The 22,325-nt window shown below is 45.7% G+C and overlaps 1 protein-coding gene across 1 annotated transcript in view; it reads left to right on the top strand.

The window, feature by feature from the left end:
- The window catches only part of TBXAS1 (thromboxane A synthase 1), a 155,767-nt gene that overhangs the window by 65,600 nt on the left and 67,842 nt on the right, over positions 1-22,325 (top strand). Inside the window, exon 5 of the mRNA XM_036328564.1 lies at positions 13,123-13,219. Coding sequence (XP_036184457.1) covers positions 13,123-13,219 — 97 coding nt within the window. The remainder of the gene's footprint in view (positions 1-13,122; positions 13,220-22,325) is intronic.

Below are 22,325 nucleotides of genomic sequence, written 5' to 3'. Positions count from 1 at the left end.
TCTTGCATTCTGCTTCTTATCCCCAACAAACAACCACCCCAATTGTGCTTACTGTGTATTTTTTGGGTACACATTCTTTGCAAACTGTGTATCCTTATTTTGTGTGCATTATCTGTAGCTTATGCCAACAGTTAGTAATCTCATTCTATTGCTTAGTGTGTTCACTGAGCACTGTGTTTTCAAGATTCATCATGTCTCTGTCTCTCCCTCCCCCCCCGCAAGTCTATTGCATCCAACTACTGCCTGTCCCTGTGCAGTGTACCCCCACCCGTCTTACCCGTCCACTCTCCCAGAAGGTGACACACAGTGGCTTCCGGCAAACAACGTTGCAATGGACAAACTTTTAAAGGCCCTTTATGGACCTGTGCACAAATTCTATGGACTAGAGATCTCGCTTTTATGACTGTAAGAGACATATATCTTTGTTCCCTGGGGCCACTTTCATAGTAACTGTCATTGATCCATAACAGTTTTCTAGTTTTCTATATGGGTCTTGTCCCTTTAATACAGTATCTCGTGTGACCCTCCCAACAACCCTGCGAGTTTAGCTGGGCTGATCACATTATCCTCAATTTATACGTAAACATAAGGGACTTCAATTGGGGAATGATAGTTTAGTCAGAGGTGAGCGTAGGGCCGTGTGGGTTCTCCTTATTAACCCAAAGCCTTCCGTTCCACTGTTCCTTATTGTTCCTTGGGCGCTCTCAGCACTCCTGCCTTAGGACATCAGCCCTGACACTAGGTCACATCATTATGTGTTGACTGTCCTGCTCTCCTGCTGGAATGCAAGCTCTGTGAGGACAGGGACTCTGTCTCTTCTTTGCTCTGCTTTCCCCAGTGCCCGGAAGTGACCTACAAAAGGTGCTCAGTAAATATTTGTTGAATGATGAAAAGAATCATTCAGGATAGATATGTCCCCAAGGAAACCTCAAACAGGAAGTCTTGTTGTTTTGCTGATTTCAGTAATGAGCATTATTTCCCAGGGACTTACGGAAAGGAATCGGGGAGGTCTGTCCCCTAAAATCAAGGTTTTGGGTGGTGGGGTCTGTAATCTCTCCCCATCAGTGCTCCATCAATTCAGCAGTCAGCCCACAAAAGTACAGTTGATTTACTACCATGTCAGGCCATCTCGGGATCCACAGGATAAGGGAAGGATCTGCTCTGAAGAGCTGCCAGTTCAGTTCCACTCATTCGGGTCATGCCTCGGACTCTTACTGGAATACTATCTCACGTCTCTTTCCTAGCCTGACTCAGGGGTTGGCCTAGGGTGCCAGAAAGAGCACCAGATTGGGAACCAGATCTGGCTTCTAGTCTCAACTCAGCTGTTCCCAGCCAAGGGACCAGAATCATCATCCTTACCTTGAAAACACACTTGAGCTCCTGCCTACCTCATAGGTCTGATGTGAGAAAGGAACTCTTGCTCTGTCAGAGCAGGGGTTCTAATCCTGATTCCTCCCATCCCAGCTGGCACCCGGGAGCCTGTCCCTGACCAGCCGTGGGTGAGCTTCACTAGTCCTGCACATGGGGCCTCAGAAAGGCCGGGGAGGAGTTCCTCTGGTCTCTCCCGCCTCCTCCTGGCTAAGGGGCAGCTCTAGGGCAATGGCACGTGTTCTGGGGCACACACACCATCACCTCACTTCGTTGGACCTGCTTTCCTATGAAATGAGGGGTTTGAGCTAGAGCTGTCATCTTGCAGCTTCCTTCTGTCTCTCAAATACCATGATCTGTGCTTTAATGTCTCTTTTCTCTGCCTCCTGTGTCTCCCCAACAGGGTCTAAAATTCTTTTGCCATTAAATTCTCCTTTCTTCAGAGCTCCCCATCTGGGCTTGCTAACACCTGGCCCAGGACAGCGCCCTCCAGCCATGGCCTGGGGCTCCTCCCCTGGCTGCACTGTCGCTTCAGAACTGGTTCTAGCTTTCATCAAGCCCTTCAATTCATATTCTGAGTCCACATATCATTTGGGAAGAAGAGATTTTGCCATATACTGTCACACAAATATATGTCTTGCACGTATTCTATGCAATAGGCCCCCTTCTCCCCATGGTCACACACACACACACACACACACACACACACACACACACACACACACACTTCCCTCCAGTGCCTGAGAATCTACATGCCTGGGCATGACTGTGTGGGCACAAAAACACAGGGACAGCCAATGACTATTTTAATGTTTCTTTGTCCCTGTGGTGCCATCTAACTATTTATTTAGTGGTGTGATGCTGTTTGCATCAACAACTTTGCCTTATAGGCTGTTCTTCATGTTTATGCTTCTTACTGTGAAAAAAATTGCTTGCCTAACATCTGTTCTGAATTCGCTTTTTCTTTGTTTTGTTATTTATCTATTCCCTATTGAATTAAATTTGCACCAAGGACAGTAACTGGAATTGGAATCTTCGGTGTCCTCCAGGATTCCTGTATACTTCAATGCATCTCTTAATTACTCTTTTTTTGCTGTTATGAGATATACATATTTACCCACGTTCACGCAGGCAGATTGGCTTGTAGCTTACCTCTGCCTGCCCCCTCCGGGGAATACATTTATTAACTGAATAAATTAAGTGGGCACGTATATCCAATAGAGTAGAGAGGTTTTTCGCTATAGGTTTATTTCAGATCATTTTCCCCTGGCTGCCCAGTTCCCTCTTTGAGCCAGAGCTCTGTTCTGGAAGAAGCTTTAATGTAGCTTGATATCATCATAACTCACTAGGACTAGGAGGGCCACTGTGTTTTACAGATGAAGACTCTCTTCCAGGCTGGTTTGTGTGTAATTGGACCCGAATCCCCACTAACCCCCTACTCCCACCACTCAGAAACTCACTTTGGGACTGACCAAGCATATGCCCAGCTGTAGCCCAGACGGTCCCTAAAGAAGGGCGGTGAGATCTGCTTTTCTTCCTGACGCCTGGGAAATCTACCAGGTGTAAGCCTGTGACCCTGAGACTCAGGGGCTGGTGCAAAGTCACTAAGTTCTAACTCCAAAGGCAGTGCTCACTCTGGGAGAGGGACGGAGCCCCTTTCCCTCTTTATGACCTTTCCCACACTCATCTCAGGGTCTGTGTCCATGTCTTCTAAAGCCACAAAGACAGAGAGGACGATTTCCCCCAAGTCTGAGAGAACTCACTGCTGGCCCCACTCCAGACATTGTCCACTCAACAGATATCTCAGCTTTGCTCTGTGTAGAGCACTGAGCTGATGGTAGTGGGAGAGACCACCCCTCCCTTCCAAAAAAGTATAATTCCTGTCTCTTTTCCTAAAGACATTTGGTATCTACTTCAGAAGAAACACGTGAACATAGGCCAAGTTGCCCAAGAATGCCAGGTAGTAAGTGTCTAAAAACCACATGATTGAACCACCACCCTGAAGCCACAAATTCGATTGGTTTATGGGCCAGTGAAGGCAGAGAAGGCTTCTAGGCGGAGACAGTACTTGAGCAAGGTCTTGGAGGATGAATAACAGGGAGATGAGAGGGAAGAGGGAAGAACATACAGACCTGAGACTCACCTGCACCGGCCTCAAAGGGAGGCCCAGAGTAGAGCAGACCTGCAGGCAGATGCCCCTTCCACAGTGTGGAAGAGAACAGAGAGTGGACCACGTGTTTCAGAACGGGCAGGGACTGGGTGACTTTTGGAATGGCAAGATAAAGGTGAGTACAGAGAAACAAGGTTCTGAGGTTTCAAGTCTGGCTTCAAATCCGAAGGAATTGGGAAGCAGGAGGATAAGAAGTGATTTCCCAGGACCAGAAAGGCAGGCTCAAAACCATCCTCCTAATCACTCGTATGTACAGATTGCTCTCTAGCTTCTTGGGGAACTGAAGAGAAAATAAGACAGGGCTTTGTCCTCAAAGAATTCACAGAGCAGTAAGGAGCCTGTCAATAAAGAAAACAGAGTGAGATGCAGATTGATAGAGGAATGGAAAAAGAGCTATGGAACCTGAGAGGTCCACAGAAGAGGGGGCAGGTGACTTGTCAGCCTTTTCCAAACTAATGAGATGAAGACCACAAGAAAAATCATGTGCAAGGTTGGAGAAATACTGCCAAGTTTGAGAGCCACAAATAACTATTTTTATAGCAATGATGAGGTTATGATTCCCAAACTATGTGCGAAGGCACCCCAGGGTGCCACAGTGAATTCATAGGGCTTCTTGGGATATTTTAAATATTCATGGGGAACACAGCGACATCTGTTGGTCACTGTGAGAACCACTTCCAAGTATGTGTATTTTTTCAAATGTCCACTAAGCTGTTAGAACATGAATACTTATTAAGCTGTTTGGACTTAACTGCTTAAAAAATAAGAGTGTTAGGGACTTCTTTTGGCCTTGGGAGGCTATGAAAAATTACTAAGTCATTAAGGGTGCTGTGAATTGATAAATTTTGGGAATCATTTTGGAAGAGGAATGAGGCAGGAAGAGAGGGTGCAAGCTTCGGCTGGGACCCTTGTTATGGACCAAGAGGCTCGCATTAGTTGCTTCAATGGAGAGTTTTATCTGGAGTGGGACAACATGGTCACCTTCTGTTTTACAAAGTTAGATTTGTCCTTGAGGTGGGAGTTGGTTTGGAGCAGAGGTGGGCAAACTTTTTGACTCGAGGGCCACAATGGGTTCTTAAACTGGACCGGAGGGCTGGAACAAAAGCATGGATGGAGTGTTTGTGTGAACTAATATAAATTCAAAGTAAACATCATTACATAAAAGGGTACGGTCTTTTTTTTTTTTTAGTTTTATTCATTTCAAACGGGCCGGATCCGGCCCGTGGGCCGTAGTTTGCCCACGGCTGGTTTGGAGGCAGGGAGCCCCTTTGGGAGCTACTGCAGTGGTCCTAGTGAGAGAGATGGAGGTGAACCCACAGCATTAGGATTAGCATGTCCATTAAAGTGATGGAACTCCTACTGCATGCCCAACACAGCAGTAAATGCCAGACATCAAAGATAAACGGGACAAGGGCCCTGTGCTTAATGCACTCATAATTAAGTGGAAAGGCAGCCAAGGAAACAGACCATTACAAACCAGCAGTTAACCAGGCAAGAGAAGAAGAAAGAGTGCTGTTCCAGGAAGCTAGAGGGAACAGCATGTGCAAAGACATGGAGGTGAGAGGTGGTGAGGGTTTTAGTAAATCAGGTTGATCATCAGCACTGGCTCTTGGGTGATGGGGAATAGGGAGGGAAGAGGCCGAGAGCAAGGCAGGGGCCAGGTTGTGAAGGATGCTAAAGACTTCCAAAGCGCTAGATCAGTGGTTCTCAACCTTCTGGACCTTTAAATACAGTTCCTCATGTTGTGACCCAACCATAAAATTATTTTCGTTGTGACTTCATAACTGTAATGTTGCTACTGTTATGAATCGTAATGTAAATATCTGATATGCAGGATGGTCTTAGGCGACCCCTGTGAAAGGGTCGTTTGACCGCCAAAGGGGTCGCGACCCACAGGTTGAGAACCACTGGGCTAGATGGTGACAAACCACTGAAGGGTTTTCAATAAAGATACAATGAGATTTGCATTTGACAAAGTCCTAGGCCAGTGATGGCGAACCTTTTGAGCTCGGCATGTCAGCATTTTGAAAAACCCTAACTTAACTCTGGCGCCATGTCACATATAGAAATTTTTTGATATTTGCCACCATAGTAAAACAAAGACTTATATTTTTGATATTTATTTTATATATTTAAATGCCATTTAACAAAGAAAAATCAACCAAAAAAATGAGTTCATAGTGTCATAGGTTCGCCATCACTGTCCGAGGCGGATAGACTGAGTTGGGGCCCACGTGGAGACAAGCAGCAGATCAGATACACAAGCTAGAATGATGGACCCATAAATCTCTGAGTGGGAGGTCCCAAGTCCGGCAGGAAGTGAGGGACCGGAGACCCACCAGTATGACGAGGCAGGAGAACAATGCCAAACGGGCCTCAGGTGCCCCTGAGAGGAAAAGGGCTGATTAAGGGCTGATTCTGTCCATCAAGCTCTGGCGGGTCTGTGAGTTCAGGGTGGGCCCCCAGGCAGGCGGGTCCTGAGGCTTATTTCCCCACTGAGCTGCCTGCCACTTCCACATCAAGAGTCCAGGCTGGAGGTTAGACTTAAGGCCAGGACAAGAGTCAACCTGCTGGGAGATCAAACTGTCACCCAGGCAAGGATTTATCAGGTGCTTAGTGCTTAGCAGTTGTCAGAGTTGCTGGCGGTCCTCACTGACCCTTCAGTCTCTACCTAGAAACCAGGTCTCCAGGCACGCTCAGAGTCCTTCTGCCGACATGGGGAGGGTGTTGGCATGTCACCTGGTCTCCAGGGGCACTCCGAGCCCAGCTCCTTCATCCCCTATAAAGTAGCACTCCACCCACTGGAGTGTGCAGGGCCCCTCACTTTGATGGGGAGGTGATCATGCCAACACTTTACTGTGGATCAAGCATTCTCCCGTTTCTCATCTGACCCACATAACAGCCTCTTTTATCAAAGAAACTGGCTCCGGAAGGCTGTGGTTTGCTCAAGGTGACACAGCTGCTAACTCATAGGACAGGGCCTTGAACCCAAGTCCCTGTAGCTGCACCACTGCCAACCTCCACCCTGAGGCTCGACAGATGCGGTGGGAACAACCCAGTGACGAGTCTCTCTCTTCCCTTTTCTTTTTTTTTTCCTTTTTCTTATTGCAAAAGTCACATGCACTCATTATAAGCCACTAGAACTTGAAAGAGATACACAATGTGAAAAGTAACAGTCCCCATAACTTCCTGCTCCAGATACATGCCCCGTTAGCCAGCTAATATATCTTCCTCCAAATCTTTTCCAGGAATATTGTTCACAGCTCAATAAGTGCTTGTTGAATGAACTAATAGAGAGACGACCATTTACTTACAGAACTATAGGGACCATTTCACAACGTGCTTTTCTGTTCAGCTGTGACATTCGGACATCCTTTCGTGTGCGTGAGCACAGGTGCCACCGATGATCAGCCGCTAGCGTGGTCACCCCGATGGGGGGCAGGCCTTCTGGAACAGGGCCAGGCAGCCCCCAAGCTAACTAACACCAGCCGCCTACCCACCTCAGCTCCCGGAAGGCAGCTGTGAACTATTTTGGTTGACCTGACTGGTCAGTTTTTTTTTTTGAAAAAAGAAAACTACAAATTAAGTCAAACAAGTGTTATTTTTATTTGCATAATACTTCACTGATTTGCCTCAATTTTCTCTTCAATCCGGTGCTTTGGGGTTGCAGAAGCAAATTCTTATGTGCATAAATAAATAGAATTGAATAATTGGCTGAGAAGTTTTTGCTCGGAAAGGTGACTGTTTACACATGTAGATTAGAAGAAGCAAGAACTTACCTCGGTCACTGGGCTGGTGTGGTGGTTCTGGCGGCTTTGAATTCCTACCTTAAAAGACACGGTGCACACAGTGGCTCCCTCCTCCCGCACAATTACTCAGCCCTGGGCTGCTCTGCGGAGGCCGCCTGGGCGAGGAGAGCTGAGGGAGCAGAGGGCACAGGGTCAGTGGCAGGGGCTCAGGCTTTGCCAGCTGTCAGCCTGGGATCAGGTCCCGTGGGCAACTCAAACTCTCTAAGTCTCAGTTTCCTAGTTTGAAAAGTGGGTACAATAACTACCCCATCCATTTCTAATGAGGATTAAATGAGATAATACAAGCAGTGCACTTAGAACAAGGCCCGTTGGCAGTGAGCATTCCATACATGCTCACATGGGGGTTACCTCGAAGGCTCTGAGAAGCGTCCTCAACCTTCTCCACTGGCCGATTTCACAGGTATAGGATGTCCCTTCACACCCTACAGAGAGGTGCCTTGCTATTCAAAGACCACAATGTCATTTCCTTTTTCATTCATAGGAACTGCAGGATTTAAAGCTACTGAAGCCAACTGCAGAGTCCCAGTTTCACTCCCATATTTCAGGGACAAGGAGGCTGAAGTGAGGGGTGTTTACAGAGTTTGCCTGGGACGGTTTCCTGAGCTGGGGAATCCTGACCCAGCCTCCTGGGCTCCAGTGCCCATTGTTTTGCAATGCACCCCCACCCGCACCTCAGGAAGCAGCCGCCAGCCATTCATTCGCCTGCACACAGCTGAGGGCAGGCCCTCTGGGGAAGCCCATTTTGAGGGGCAGAATGACATCGGCATTCACAGGGTTGAGAAGAAAGGGGGCACCATATTTGTTAGGACTTCAGGATTACAAGCACGGAACCCAACTCAAATGAACTTAAGTACAAATGAAAGTGAGCTTGAAGGACCCAAGGAAGACTGCAGGAGGCCAAAGGCCTTCAGCCAAACGTTGTATGAACTAACTCAGCACTCTCTGTTCACCTCAGACCTCTGCTCGTCTCTTAGCAGCTTCTGCAGAGGGTTCTTGCCCCGGGGCAGAAAGATGACCACCAAGAGCCCTAAATTAATATATTCCGTTCAGCAGCACCAGGGGAAAGACAGTGTTCGCCCCAGCCTCCATGCACTCATCACACTGAAGGATTCTGACTGGCCCGGACTAGGTCATGTGTCAACCCTGTGGACCAGTCACTGTTGCCAAGGAGATGAGGTACTAGGATAGGCCATGCCTAGATGGTGAGTCCATTCTCATGCCCAGAGGGACAGAGTGCTATCACTGGCAGCAGCTCCAGAGCTGCCTGGAAGGGGGAGGTGCTACCTCGAGGAAAGCTGGGCAGACAAAACAGTGGAGCCATCCCAGAAACTGCAAAGGAAGCCCTGAGAAATGAGCTTCATTTACATGTTTTTCTTTTCAAGATCTTTCCAGGAGCTCCTCAAACTACAGATGAGCGTTTGTATAAATATAAATTCACAAGATTACACAATTTACATGTAAAATGGGGCCAGTTTTCTCAGGAGGTTCATAAACCAGCTCTGAAGCAATTCTAAAGGCATTGTGACAAAATGGTTTTTAGCATTAGCAATATTGCAAGAAAAACACATAAAGACTCCCAAGATGCCCACCAGGGAGGACAACTTCCCTTTGAATGTAGGAGTGTTATTTTGGGTTTTTGAAAATCCAGACTATGTGTAAAATTATTTGGCAATAACTAAATCAATACAAATATAGTATTACTAAAATATGCTTGCACCCTAGTGTAAATGTTTTCCTTGTAGAACTAAGAATGCAGGGAAACAGGAATGGTGTGAACTTTGGTTAGATATAGAGCAGGGCTTTTTATTTGGGGTTTGGACCCCAAACTGGTTATTGTTATCACATCAGGATCCCCTGGGGAACCTGTTAACATGAGAAGAGACTGGGTCCCACTCCAGAGACGTGGTCAGGTGGGTCTGGGCAGGGTCAGGCGGCCTTGTTTTCTGAATGCTGGACAGATGGTTTTGACTAGCCACTGCCCTCGGACAGTGTTCCTCGGGGTGGAGCCATCAGAACCTCAAGAGCCTGTTAAAATGCATTTGCTTGGGCCCCACCCAGGCCTGCCAGATCCGACTCAGTGAAGAGCAGAGCTATAACTCTATAGTCTATTAAGCTCCCAAGTGACTTTCCTAAAAATAATTTTTATTTTGAGACAGTTATAGATTCCCAAAAAGTTGTAAAACAAAATGTACAGAGAGGTCCCAGGGACCCTTTGTCCAGTTTCCCCCAGTGGGGAATTGGAGTACATTATCGAAACCAGGAATTTGACATTGGTATAATCCACAATGCTTATTCGGATTGTATTAGGTTTATATGCACGTGTGTGTGTGTGTGTGTGTGTGTGTGTGTGTGTGTGTGTGTGTGAACAAGAGAGGGAGAGAGAGAGAGAGAGAGAGAGAGAGAGAGAGAGAGAGAGAATAGTATTTTATGCAAGTACATCACGTGTGTAAGTTTGTGTAACCGCCACCGCAGCCAATGTACAGAACTGTCCCGTCACCACAAGGCTCTCTAGTGCTACCCTTTATAGCCACACCAACCCTTCACCATCCCTTCTCTCACCTCTGGCAACTACTAATCCCTGCTCCAATCTCTATAATTTTATTATTTCAAAAATGAAAAAACTGTGGTACATTTACACCATAAAGTAGTGTGCAGCTGTACAAAAAGAAGGATCTCACCTGGCCAGCGGGGCTCAGTGGTTGAGCATCAACCTGTGAACCAGGAGGTCACTGTTCGATTCCCAGTCAGGACACATGCCTGGGTTGTGGGCGTGATCCCCAATGTGGAGGTGCAGGAGGCAGCCAATTAATGATTCTCTCTCATTATTAATGTTTCTCTCTCTATCTCCCTCTCCATTCCTCTCTGAAATTGTATATATAATATATATGTATTATATTATATATATATTATATGTATATATATATATTATATATATATTTTTTATAAAATATATATATATATTTTAAGAATGATCTCCCTTGGCGACACCATAGAGGGATCTGGAAAGTATTATGCTAAGCAAAATAAGCCGGTCAGAGAAAGACAAGTATCACATGATCTCACTTATATGTGAAATCTAATAAACAAAATAAACAGATGAACAAAATAGATCCAGAGACATAGAGGCATAGAGCAGATTGCAGAATCTCAGAGGGAAAGGGGAGGTGGAGCCAGGAAGAGATTAACCAAAGAACTTATATGCATATATGTATGGCCCATGGACAGACAATAGTGTGATGAAGGCCTGGGGTGGGGCAGGAGCCAGGTGGAGGGGAGCAAAGAGGGAATAATAGGGGACAACTGTAATACTCACAACAATACAAATAAAATTTAAAAAACTCAGGGGGGAAATGTTATACAAGTGGAATCATATAATATGAAATTTTTCCCTCAAAAGCAGGGGCAGAGATTATAAAAGATTTTTTAAAAATAAGTATGAGAATTAAAAATATATACGAACTCTTTCTAGAATGGCTTTTTTTCACTCACACAACTCCCTTGAGATCCACCCAAATCAGTGTAAGTGTTAATAGTTTGGGGCCTTTTCTTACAGCGTAGTATTCCATTGCATGGAGGTAGCACTGCTTGTTCAGCCATCCATCTGCCGAAGAACATTTGATTTGCTTTCAGTTTTTGTCTATTACAAATGAAGCTGCTATGAACATCCATGTCCATGTTTTCTGTGTGAACGTAAGTCTTCATTTCTCTGGGATAAATACCCGGGTGCGATGGCTGGGTCATATAGTGAGTGCATGTTTAGTTGTTAAGAAACCGCCAAAATGTTTTCCAAAGTGGCTGTACCATTTTCCATTCCCACCACCAATGTAGGCGTGATCCAGATTCTCCACCTGCTCGTCAGCATTTGATAGTATCACTTTATCTTAGCCATTCCGATAGATGTGTAGTAACAGCTCACTGTGGTTTTAATTAGCATTTCCCAAATGGCTAATGGTAGTGAGCATCTTTTCATGTGCTTACTTGGCATCTGCATATCCTCTTTGGTGAAACATTTGTCCACTTTTTTATAGAATATGTACTCTAGATGCAAATTCTTTGTCAAATATATCGTTGGAAAAAAATTCTCCCAGCCTGAAGATTACATTTTCATTAAAACAAGGTCTTTTAGGGAGCAAAACATATTTTTGTTGGATGAAGTCCGTTTCATTAATTTTTGTCTGTGATAGGTTGTACTTTGGGTGTCAAATCTAAGAACTATTTGCCTCCTAAATCCCCAAAATTGTCTCCTATTGTTTTCTAAAAGTTTTATGTTTTACATGTAAGTCTTTAATCCATTTTGAAGTAATTTTTTGTATGCAGTGTGAGGTCATTGTTTGGCCAGTGTATGTCCAATTGCCCCAGCACTACTTGCTGAAAAGGCTTTGCTTTTGTATCTTTGTCTAAAATCGATTGAGGATATTTGTATGGTTGTACTTCTGGGTTTTCTACTCTGTTCCATTCACCTATGTGTCTACTTTTCTGCCAATACCACCCAGTCTTGACTACTGTAGTCAAGCCTTGGAATCTGGTAGATGGAATCCTCCCACTTCATTCTTCTTCTTCAAAATTGATTTAGTTATTTTAACAACTTTGCCTTTCCATATAAGTTTTAAAATAAGCTTGCCTGTGCCTAAAAAAAGTTCTCACTATGATTTTGATAGGAATTGCATTAAACCTATGGACCAGTTTTGAGAGAATTGACATCTTTACAGTGTGGAGTCTTCCAATCCATGAACATTATTTATCTCTCCATTTATTTAGGTCTTCTTTGATTTTTTTAATATGCATTGTAAATGGTATCGTATTTCAACTTTGGTTTCCCCATGTTCATTGCTAGTATACAGAAATGCTATACTGATTTTGCATTTGTATATGTGTTGATCTTGAATTCTGCAACCTTGTTGAACTCATTTATTAGTTCAGGGTTTTTTTATGTCATCTGAAAATAGGGACAATTGCATTAATTTCTTTGCAATCTATATGCTTTTAATTTACTTGCCGTGGTGCACTTGCTAGGAGTTCCAGCACTATGTTAAATATCCTTGCCTTGTTCCCAATCTCAAGAGAAAGTATTCATTCTTTCACCATTAAATGTGAAGGCTGTGACTGGCTCTTGGTTGCTTTTGTCTCCTCGGCACTTTAATAAATAAACACAACAAGGCATATTTGTAAGCACTGCCTCCAGTTAGAATGCATTAGCACCAGCTGACTGACCAGTCCTTGCCCTCATTTCTTCGTTAACGTCCAAGTATCTGTGGAGTTCCTTCATATGCAGATGTGGTAACCAGATGTTCAGCCCTTCCCCTGCAGGTTTAATCTTTCCTGAATTCTCACAAATCCTTATTAATTCACTTCAGACTTTTTCCAAGAATCTTTTTTTTTTTTTCTAGAATGACTCTCTCTCTCCACTTTTGAATAATGTGGACAATACTGACCTCCACCATTTTCTTCTTGGTCTTACCGCTGGATCTTACGGATTCCTTCTTAAGGTGTTTAAACTTACAGATCTATCTTTTCTATCAGGCTATGAGCTCCCTGGATGCAGGGAGTCTCCAGGGACGGGCACGGCAGGGTTCTATAAATGTCTGTGGAATGCTAGTTCGATCATCTCGGCTGCACTGCTCCTCAGGATGAGCTCGTGCACGCCCTCCTCTACTCCGCACCTTTACTGCCTGTTTATCTTTTATCCTTCTGCCAAGCCACTACGAACTCTTTTATGAAAGGATAAATGGATAGACAGACACAACATATTTTAAACTAATTCTTTTATTCTCCCAGGTACTATCTCGGCCGTCGGATGTTTATCGTTATCTCAGAGCCGGACATGATCAAGCAGGTGTTGGTTGAGAACTTCAGTAATTTTACCAACAGAATGGTATGTAGTTTTCTTTCTGCATATGGATGGGTGGGGGATTGTTCTCAGATGCAAGGACTGCACATCACATCTAATAGAGTCATGATTGGGTCTCTTATCAGGTTTAGATCAGCTCAACTCAAAATTGAGCTCCCCAGTGAATTCAGGTTTTCAAAAGAGATGTACAGGACTGGTGGAAAAAGAATGGAATTTACCTTTAAGAAATGCTTCAAGACAGCTAAAGAGCAAGAGAAGTTGTGGTTATAAAAATGCTAAAACCAGGAGGGTTGTTCAAAGCTAGAGGAATCTAGAGGGCACAGGTCAAGTGACTGAGGAAGACCCAGCAAGGTTAATAAATGACAGAAAAAAAGCAAAATTTTGAGCCTCTTGTGCTGATATCTTTCCCAGAGAGTATGAAATTCTTGAGGCTGGAAAGAAAAGACAAGCAACGTTAAGAGGGAAATTTGTCCCCAGATAGCAGGAGGAGCCTGTAAGTGACCCCTTTATGTCAGTTCAAGTCTCCGACCCAGTAAAGGATGTACATACTCCATCTTTTTAAAAAGCATATTTCCTACTTTTTATCTTTGATGAGAAATCCCAAGGAATGGAAGAGGTGACAGAGAATGGCAGAGGTCAGAGTAGTCCATATTTTCCAAAAGTGGGGAAATAAGAATTCTAGCAGAGAAGACCAATAGCATTTATGTTGGTTCTTAAAATGAGTCTAAAGTGAAAAAAAACTTGTTTGTGAGACTTCAGAGAATCACTATGTGCCAACTTTTTTTTTTTTTTTTTTTTTGTCAAATTAAACTCATCTCCCATTCTTATGTGGATAGTTGGTAATGTAGTCACTCTTGTTGGTTATTTGGCAAACTTTTGCCATATGCCAGGCACTGTCTGGGTGCTGGTCATAAAGAGATAGAAGACTCAGCCTTGTCCTCAAGGAGCTGAAGGTCTAGGGACAGAGGCCAACAGGCAGAGGGACCAGTACACTATGGTAGGGTGAGTGTACTGCTGTCGAAAACACTGTGACACCCAGGATGGGGACAGAAGAAGACTTATTAGATGGGAGATCTCGGGGGTTGAATCTTAAAGAAAGTTGCATAGCCCCCCTGTGTTCTGTGCTGGTTGAGCCACCCAGAGTGTTTTGTTCTCATTAAATTTCATAAGAACTAATGAGATTGGTACAATTATCATCTCTATTGAACAGACAAAGGGACTAAGACCTGATGAAGTGACTACCCTGGTCACATGACTAGTAGGAAGAGCAGGGATTCACATGCCCTCTCCCAACTCAAGTCCAGGGCGCTTTTTCCTGCCACAACTATGACAGTTGCCTCAGGGGACATTTCTGGATTGTCAACGTTTCACTGAGTCATTGGCTGCTCACCCAAACATGCTCATTGTCCAGCCCCGAGCTTCATGCCCAGTTCCAGACGCCGCATGGCCACTGGAAGGTGGCTGGAGGGATGGCTGAAGGACCTGCCGAAGTTCACTATGCTGCCTCTAGGGTCTCTTCCCCGAACATTATATTGCTGTTCCCCTGTTCAAGCTCAAGGTCTTCTGTGGCGTTGGACTCTGAGAGACTGTGCCTGATAGTAAATGCAGTTGTTGGTTTTTGCTCAAAGAGTGTTGATTATAGAAGTGGCGGAAGCCAGTGAGTCACAGGGCCCAGACCCCAAGCTGTGTCTCAGCAGGCAGCGAAGGCACTCCGAGAGCCTGCCACGGTTCTTGAGTACCCCTAGCTCCTAAGCAGTGAGATGGGACGTGGCAGCCACGTGCCTCCCTATTGTTTCATGTGACACCCAGATGTTACCAAGATCCTGACGGCTGACTTGGAAGAGGGCTGCCCTCTAATTGATATATTAGGAGCAGACATTCACTCAACATACACATGCAAGCAGTGTGCACCAACAAATTTGCCCCACCTTCAGTCCACTTCTCCTCTAAATCATTTGTCTGTCCTCTCTAATTTTTCTCAACCCCAGACTAAGGTTTACAAGCCCCAGATTCAGAATATGGTTCTAATTTCCTTCTTGCACTCAACACAGTGTCCTCAGGATGAAGTTCAAGTTCCCCCGATGGGATGTAAGGGCCTCTATACTTTAGATACATTTCATATCCTCCAATCTCACCTCTCACTACTCCCAATACAAGCTGTCACTCCAGCAGGACCAGTCTCTCCATTCTCTCGGTAACCTCCTTTGGAAAGCCCTGCCCCAGGGCCTTTGCTCGTGCTGACACTCCCACTAGAATTGGAGGCAGTATAACAGTGGGTTTTGCATTTACCAGTGATGTGAACTTAAGAAAATTACTTAACTCCTTTAAGCCTCTCCTTCCTCCTTTGGAAGGTGGGGAGATGATCTACCTTTGGGCTGGTGAAGGCTAAATGAGATCACACATATAAATCACACTTACATGCAGGCAAGACAAGCACTCAATGAGCACTAGCTGCTATTAATAGGAAGACCTCCACCTCTTGGCATCTGTCCAATCCCTAGCTAATCTTCCAGGCTGTCCTCCAATTCTGCCTCCTCCATGAAGCCTTCCCTACTTTTCTCCTTCTCTCAACTCTTATAACGCTTATCATCAGCGTCGCTCAATTTCACAACTGAGCCTCTGTGCCCCCTACTACTTACAGTACATGAACGTATGGCTTTCACCCTAATTTGATCATTAGCTCTTTAAGGCTTGTACTACTGTTTGTACCCCATGGCCCAAGCACATAACGACTATTCAGTATCCAGTATGTCCTTGTTCAAACTGAACTGAATCCCCATCAACTTGACACTCTCCCTAGAAGTCCTAGGTGTTACCTGAACCTGCAAGTCAATATACGCTTTCACTTCTCCTCTTCATAAACATGGAAGAAGACCCATCAAAGATGAGAGCTCTAGGAAATGCCAATGTTTGTACTTTTCCATCTGGGGACACAGCCACTTCTCTAGCTTTGTTTACAGACTTTCAGCCAATTCCATATTGATGGCAAAACAATCCTTAGTGACTCCATTTTTAAAAAACCATCTTAGAGTGGGATTTTTCTCCCAGGCTTTTGAAAGTCAAATCAAATTGGGTTCTGTGGTTCCCTCTTATCCATCTGCTTATTTATCTGCTGAAAGAACTCAAGATTAGTGAGGCGTGATTTCTCCTTGCGACACCAGGCCGCCTCCCCTCCAATAAGCCATGTTTATGTAGGTGTTCCGCTACTCAGCTTTCTTATGCATTCACTCAGTAAACATTAACCGCTTACTCCATGCAAGCTTCTCCCAAATGGTCCCTTGTGATACAGAAAACACTTCAGCATATTAGTTTGCTACGTTAGGTGAAAAGGAACTTAAATAATGCATGGCTTCACTTTCTGTTGTGAGAACCCATGTTTGCTCACAAATTCACACTTGATGCATATGGGCCCCACCGACCTGGTGATGTGGGAGGGTGATGTGAGCTCTACGCACCCATGAGGAATTGATAGAGTATACTGGCTGGAAGTGGGAACACCACAGGGAACTCCTGGACATATGTTGCTATTGGACAAATACTTGAATTCAGAAGTTGCTGAATGAAATGATTATTTTTTCAAACTCCAGAACACTGAGCTGGACAGACTGTGGGTCAGACCCAGGGTGGCAGTTCTTACAACATGTCCCCATCACATCTATACATATAAAAGGCTAATATGCTAAGTGTCCCTCCGACTGTCTGCCCGGTTGCTATGATATGCACTGACCACCAGGGCGCAGAAGCTCAACACAGGAGCTGCTGTGACGTGCACCGGCCATTTACAAAGAAATTTTAGCACTGCAGACCTGGTGCTAACAAAGCAACACTTGGCTTCCCCCAAGTGGGACACAGGCCCCGCCACCACCCCGGAATGACAGCCCACCAAATCGCAGCCAACGCTGCCAAGACCCCATGGCACAAAATGCGGCCCACAGCCCAGCCCAGCCCAAAAATGGTTGCTGTGGCCGCCGGGTAATGATGCCACATAGCAATGCCTGACTTCCTCTCCCTAGTGACTAGCCTCCTTGGAGTTTCTTCAGCCCAGGAACATGACTTGCTTTATAGCCAGGTGCAAACATTTCACACTTTAACCAAATGTCTGCGAAGCGTTTTCCTGTGCCTCATCTCATTTGATCCTCACAGAAGTCCTGGAGTATGTAAATAGGAGACTCAGTGGAATCCTATTTTCATTAGCCAGAAAATGGAGATTTAGAAAGTTTAGAAACTTGACCCGACTGAAAGAAGTAAGAAATGGTGGACCTTGAAAATGACTTCAGGTTTTCTCACTGCACAGACTATAGTCAAACACTGCTGCAGTTAAATATTTTACCCTTTGTTCTTCCTGCGTGATATACAATAATAATCTGCTTTGTATTGATATTTACTGCTGTGTTGCTGACAATTACCTGAAAGAGAAGTTGGGGAGCTTCACTGGGCTGGAAAAAGTTTAGCTAAATCAGAAAGCAGGTCTAATTAAGCAAGTTTATTCTATATCTATAAAAGGCTAAGTTGATTCATGCATGTGTAATACATATAAAGCTCTCACTGGTGCCAATTGCACGCATGTGTTTCAATCTGTCATTGTCAATTGTTAATTTGGTTGATACTTCTATCATAGAGAAAGGGCGAATAGTGATATTAAAATATTTCTTCTAATTAATTTCCTTTCAATATGCATGAATCCATGCACTGGGCCACTAGTTTTTTTTATAAATATATTTTTATTGGTTTCAAAGAGGAAGGGAGAGGGAGAGAGACACAGAAACATCCATGATGAGAGAGAATCATTGATAAGCTGCCTCCTGCAAGCCCCCCACTGGAAATTGAGCCAGCAACCTGGGCAGGAGCCTTGATTGACAATCAAACCCGGGACCTCCTGGTTCATAGGTCGATGCTCTACCACTGAGCCACATGTGCTGGATCCCCATCACACTTCTTAAAAAAATATGTTTTTATTTATTTCAGAGAGGAAGGGAGAGAGAGAGAGAGAGATAGAAACATCAGTGATGAGAGAGAAACATTGACTGGCTGCCTCCTGCACACCCCCTAACTGGGGATTGAGCCTGCAACCCGGGCATGTGCCCTTGACCAGAATCGAACCTGGGACCTCCTTTCTGTCTGCAGGCCAACGCTCTATCCACAGAGCCAAACTGGCTAGGGCCCAATCACATTTTTTGAGGCTCTCAATTCTATGGAAAGACTGCTCTAACTTTCCCAGTTTCCAAATGGACTCTTGGCCTCTATCAGTGCCCTCAGCACTTCCTGATGTTGCTTCCTGGTCATGAACCACAGCTTACCATTAAACCCAAACCAATCTTCTAACGTTTATAGGACCTGTTGCCCCATCACCTCGAAACTTGGTTGTTTTTATTTAAATATGTTTAATCAGCTCCTCTTTGCTATCAGGCACTCCATGGATCCAGGGCAGCTCTTACTTTAATATCTGCAGAAACTGGAGCTGGGCCCGCATGACTCAGCAGGGATGGTCACAACCCGCGGCAGAACTTCCCATCCCCGGTCTCTCCCCAAGCCCGGAGCTGGGGGAGCTGTGGGAGGGGTGAGCGAGGTAGGGGGTCTGTGGTCCAGGGCAGGGTCTAGTTGGAAGGGAGCATGGAGGGGTGCGCTCAGTCACTAAACCTGCTGCCGGAAGCTCTGAGTTCTAGTCCAAATGTCAACACGGAGAGTGGGTCTGGCTGCGGCGTGTGCATTTCCAGGCTCTGCCTGGACGTAGAGTGGAGATGGAAGGTGCTGGGAGTTCAGTGTGTGGTGGGTACCAGCCCTGAGGTCCTCATGGGTGACACAGGGTCGCCACTCCAGGCACAGGTCCGGGCATACCCTTGGCTCACAAGAGACACGTCGGAAACCACGGGATGATTTGTGGGTGGTTTTATCCAGAACCACAGGAACCCAGGGCCCTGGCTGCCAGGGGCAGCCTCTCCCAAGGCCACATTCATCCTCTCAGGAGACTTGCCCTTCCCAGCCAAGTGTGAGAGAGGACATGTCAGAGACACGCCGCCCTCCTTAACACCGCTCCTACGAGAAGCTGCTGAGGGCCGGTGAAGATCTTCCTCAGGAGGCACGATTTCCCAAACCCTCTCACCTGCTTCCCCAGTCAGGAAACCCCACGCCGCCATCTGGCATGGGGCCAATGCAAACACAGATCCAAGCATGTGGTTCCCCTCCTTGGAGGAAATGCTGGAAACCCTATCAGCAGGGCCACCCGAGTCCATAGCATGCCTTTGTCCAATTAGATGATGAGTTGGCAGATGGAGCCCAAGCTGGATCTAGCCCCCATTGCCCCCCTGAGCTGTGGACACACCACACACCACACCCCCTTCCTCAGAGGCCATGCTCTCTGGCCAGTCAGTGTCAGAAGCCGAGACAGGGAAGATCAGATCGTGTGACCTCTGAAACCCTCTTCCACTGGCGGAGAGTGAGTGGGTGACGATCGTCCAGTGGGGATGGAACACTTCACTATGTCAAAGCACCAAGATGGAAACCCTGGTGGCTATCTCTGTGCAGGTGCAGCCATGTGTTGAAAACAGTATAGATTCTCCGGGATAGAATTTGGGGTTCTCCAAGTGACAGAATCCTAGAGTAGTTAGTTGTTGGTTATAATATAATGAGGGGCTGGGCAACATGCTGCACCTGCCACGTGAAGAGAGAGACAGGTGGTGCCAGGAAGCCTCTCATCTGTGCACGGAAGGTTTGGCACAGTGGTCACGGCATACTTTCTTGTATTAATATTTTTGCAGCCTACTTGACACCCCACTGAACAAGTTGGCAATGCTCACACCAGGACCCCGAAGTCTGACAGTATCTCTTGGCGTCTTTAAAAGCACCTCATTCTGTGTACGCGACCTGCAGCTCAGCGTGGCTGCCTGAGAACCGTTGGCTTCTATGCCACAGCTTCACAGGCATCACACGGATCTAGAGTTGATGTTCTTGCAGGTCCCAGGACACAAGGAAACATGAAGGCTACGGCCTCGTGTTCTGTTATGTCGCTTGTGCCCTTTCCATAACAACCTGCACACCGGGCACAGCAGAGGGCCCTGCACGGGCTTCGCAGTGCTCTGCGCGGCTCTCCAGGTCAGCTGAGAATCCGGTTTGGCCCAGGACAAACACCCAATTAATGGTTTCTCTCTTCAAGGGACCTCAGAATGCCAAGGTGTTTGTTTTCTTTAATAACTTGCTCCCCAGGATTGTGGCATTCTTCAAAGCTTAAGGTTTATGCTTAGCTGGTCTAGTAAGAAGTCAGGCTCTGTTTTATGAGATCTTAATTGAAAAGATAAACCCGATAAGCTGTCCAAGGCACACGTAGCATGGGGGCCACTGCTGGACCATCGCTGCTTACCAGGACAGGTCTCCCTATTGCTGGAGAATTACCCCCAAATTATTGAAATGACATAGAAAGGACTTTCATAGCTGTAAGATCAACAGATGTTGGTTAAAAACCACCCCATGAGCCCCTGGAGGACAAGAGTCCCATTCTTTGCTAACATAGCACCTGGCGCATAGTAGGTGCTCAATAAATGGTGACAACCTACTAACACTTAGACTGAGAGGGTATTAGTTGAGGGAGAGGCCAACTCCAAAATTTGGTGTTTTGGTTACAGTAGGTTTTTCAAACTTTTTTTGACTGTGGCCTACAACAAGAAACACATTTCACATCATGACACAGAACAGTCACTGTCTTTCTCTCTCTCTATATATATATACCACACACACATACTTTTTGAATAAAAGTTTTACAACAACAAAATAGCCGTACTTTATAAAACACTCCTCTATCTTTCTACTCTGCTCTATTTATTGCCTCTCTCTCTCTCTCTCTCTCTCTCTCTCTCTCTCTCTCTCTCTCTCTCTCTCTCTCTCTCTCGCGCGCGCGCTGTTTGCCACCCACTATACTAATTCCACCAGTTCCACTGGCCACGGCTTGCTGCCTGGAAACTCCTGCCCAGAAAACGATTGAAGATGCCTTCACTGAGACTCTGCACATAGAGCTGGGCAGACAGACAAGAGGCTAGAAAGCCCTGTTTCCCTGGTCCCGCCTCCTTTTCTGCTCCGACACTCACAGTCCTGCCCCCAGCAGATTTCCCTGTCCGGTTCCGTTGCCCATTTCTTTGGAGAAGAGCCCTCTGTGTCTCTTGAGGCCTCCCTCAACAAATCTAATCAATTGTTACATGTAGAGGGCCTGAGGGACAGGGTGGTAGTTATTGTTCCATAGGCGGAGTTTCAGTTTCACAAGATGAAAGAGTTCTGCGGATGGGTGTGAGGGGATGGCTACACAACAACGTGAATGTACTTAATACCACCGAACTGCATGCTTAAAATGGCTAAGATGGCACATTTTACATTATGTGTAATTGGCCACAATTAATGTGTGTGTGTGTGTGTGTGTGTGTGTGTGTGTGTGTGTGTGTGTGTGTGTGAGAGAGAGAGAGAGAGAGAGAGAGAGAGAGAGAGAGAGAGAGAGAGAGAGAGAGAGAGTGAGAGAGAGAGAGAGAGAACTAATACAAAAATACCTGGAGGAGTGTTCTGGAGAGGAAGTCTCAGGCTTGGAAGAGTTTTTAAAGGTCATTTAGACCAACCCCCTGACCTCTCAGACACTCAAGCCTCCAGTGCGGGATTTCCAGGAAGGGGTAAGTCTCCAGCAATGGGGACTCATTTTTTCTTTAAACAATTCTGCCTTTTGTGTGTTTGTTTTGTTGTTGTTGTTTTTATTGATTTCAAAGAGGAAGGGAGAGGGAGAGAGAGAGAAAAACATCAATGATGAGAGAGAATCATTAATCGATTGCCTCCTCCACATCCCACACTGGGGATCGAGCCCGAAACCCAGGTATGTGCCCTGACTGGGAATCAAACTGTGACCTCCTGGTTCATAGGTTGATGCTCAACCACTGAGCCACGCCAGCTGGGCTAATTCTGCCTTTTGACTATTGGGAAGTTCTTTAGATATGTAGATCTTTCCCCATAGCTTCCCCTATTGAACCCAATTCTACCCCCTCAGGTCTAAAAACAACCTAAATTTCCTCTCCCATGTAACATGCCTTCGGTAAATATATTTTGAGGTCACATTAAGTACTGTTCTCTGGTCATCCAAGTCTTCTATTTGCCGCTGAACATTCCA

Source organism: Myotis myotis, unplaced genomic scaffold (genome assembly GCF_014108235.1).
Source record: "Myotis myotis isolate mMyoMyo1 unplaced genomic scaffold, mMyoMyo1.p scaffold_m19_p_11, whole genome shotgun sequence".
Classification (NCBI taxonomy): domain Eukaryota; kingdom Metazoa; phylum Chordata; class Mammalia; order Chiroptera; family Vespertilionidae; genus Myotis; species Myotis myotis.
The sequence above is the reverse complement of the archived record's forward strand: the minus strand, read 5'-3'. Positions and strand labels throughout refer to the sequence as shown.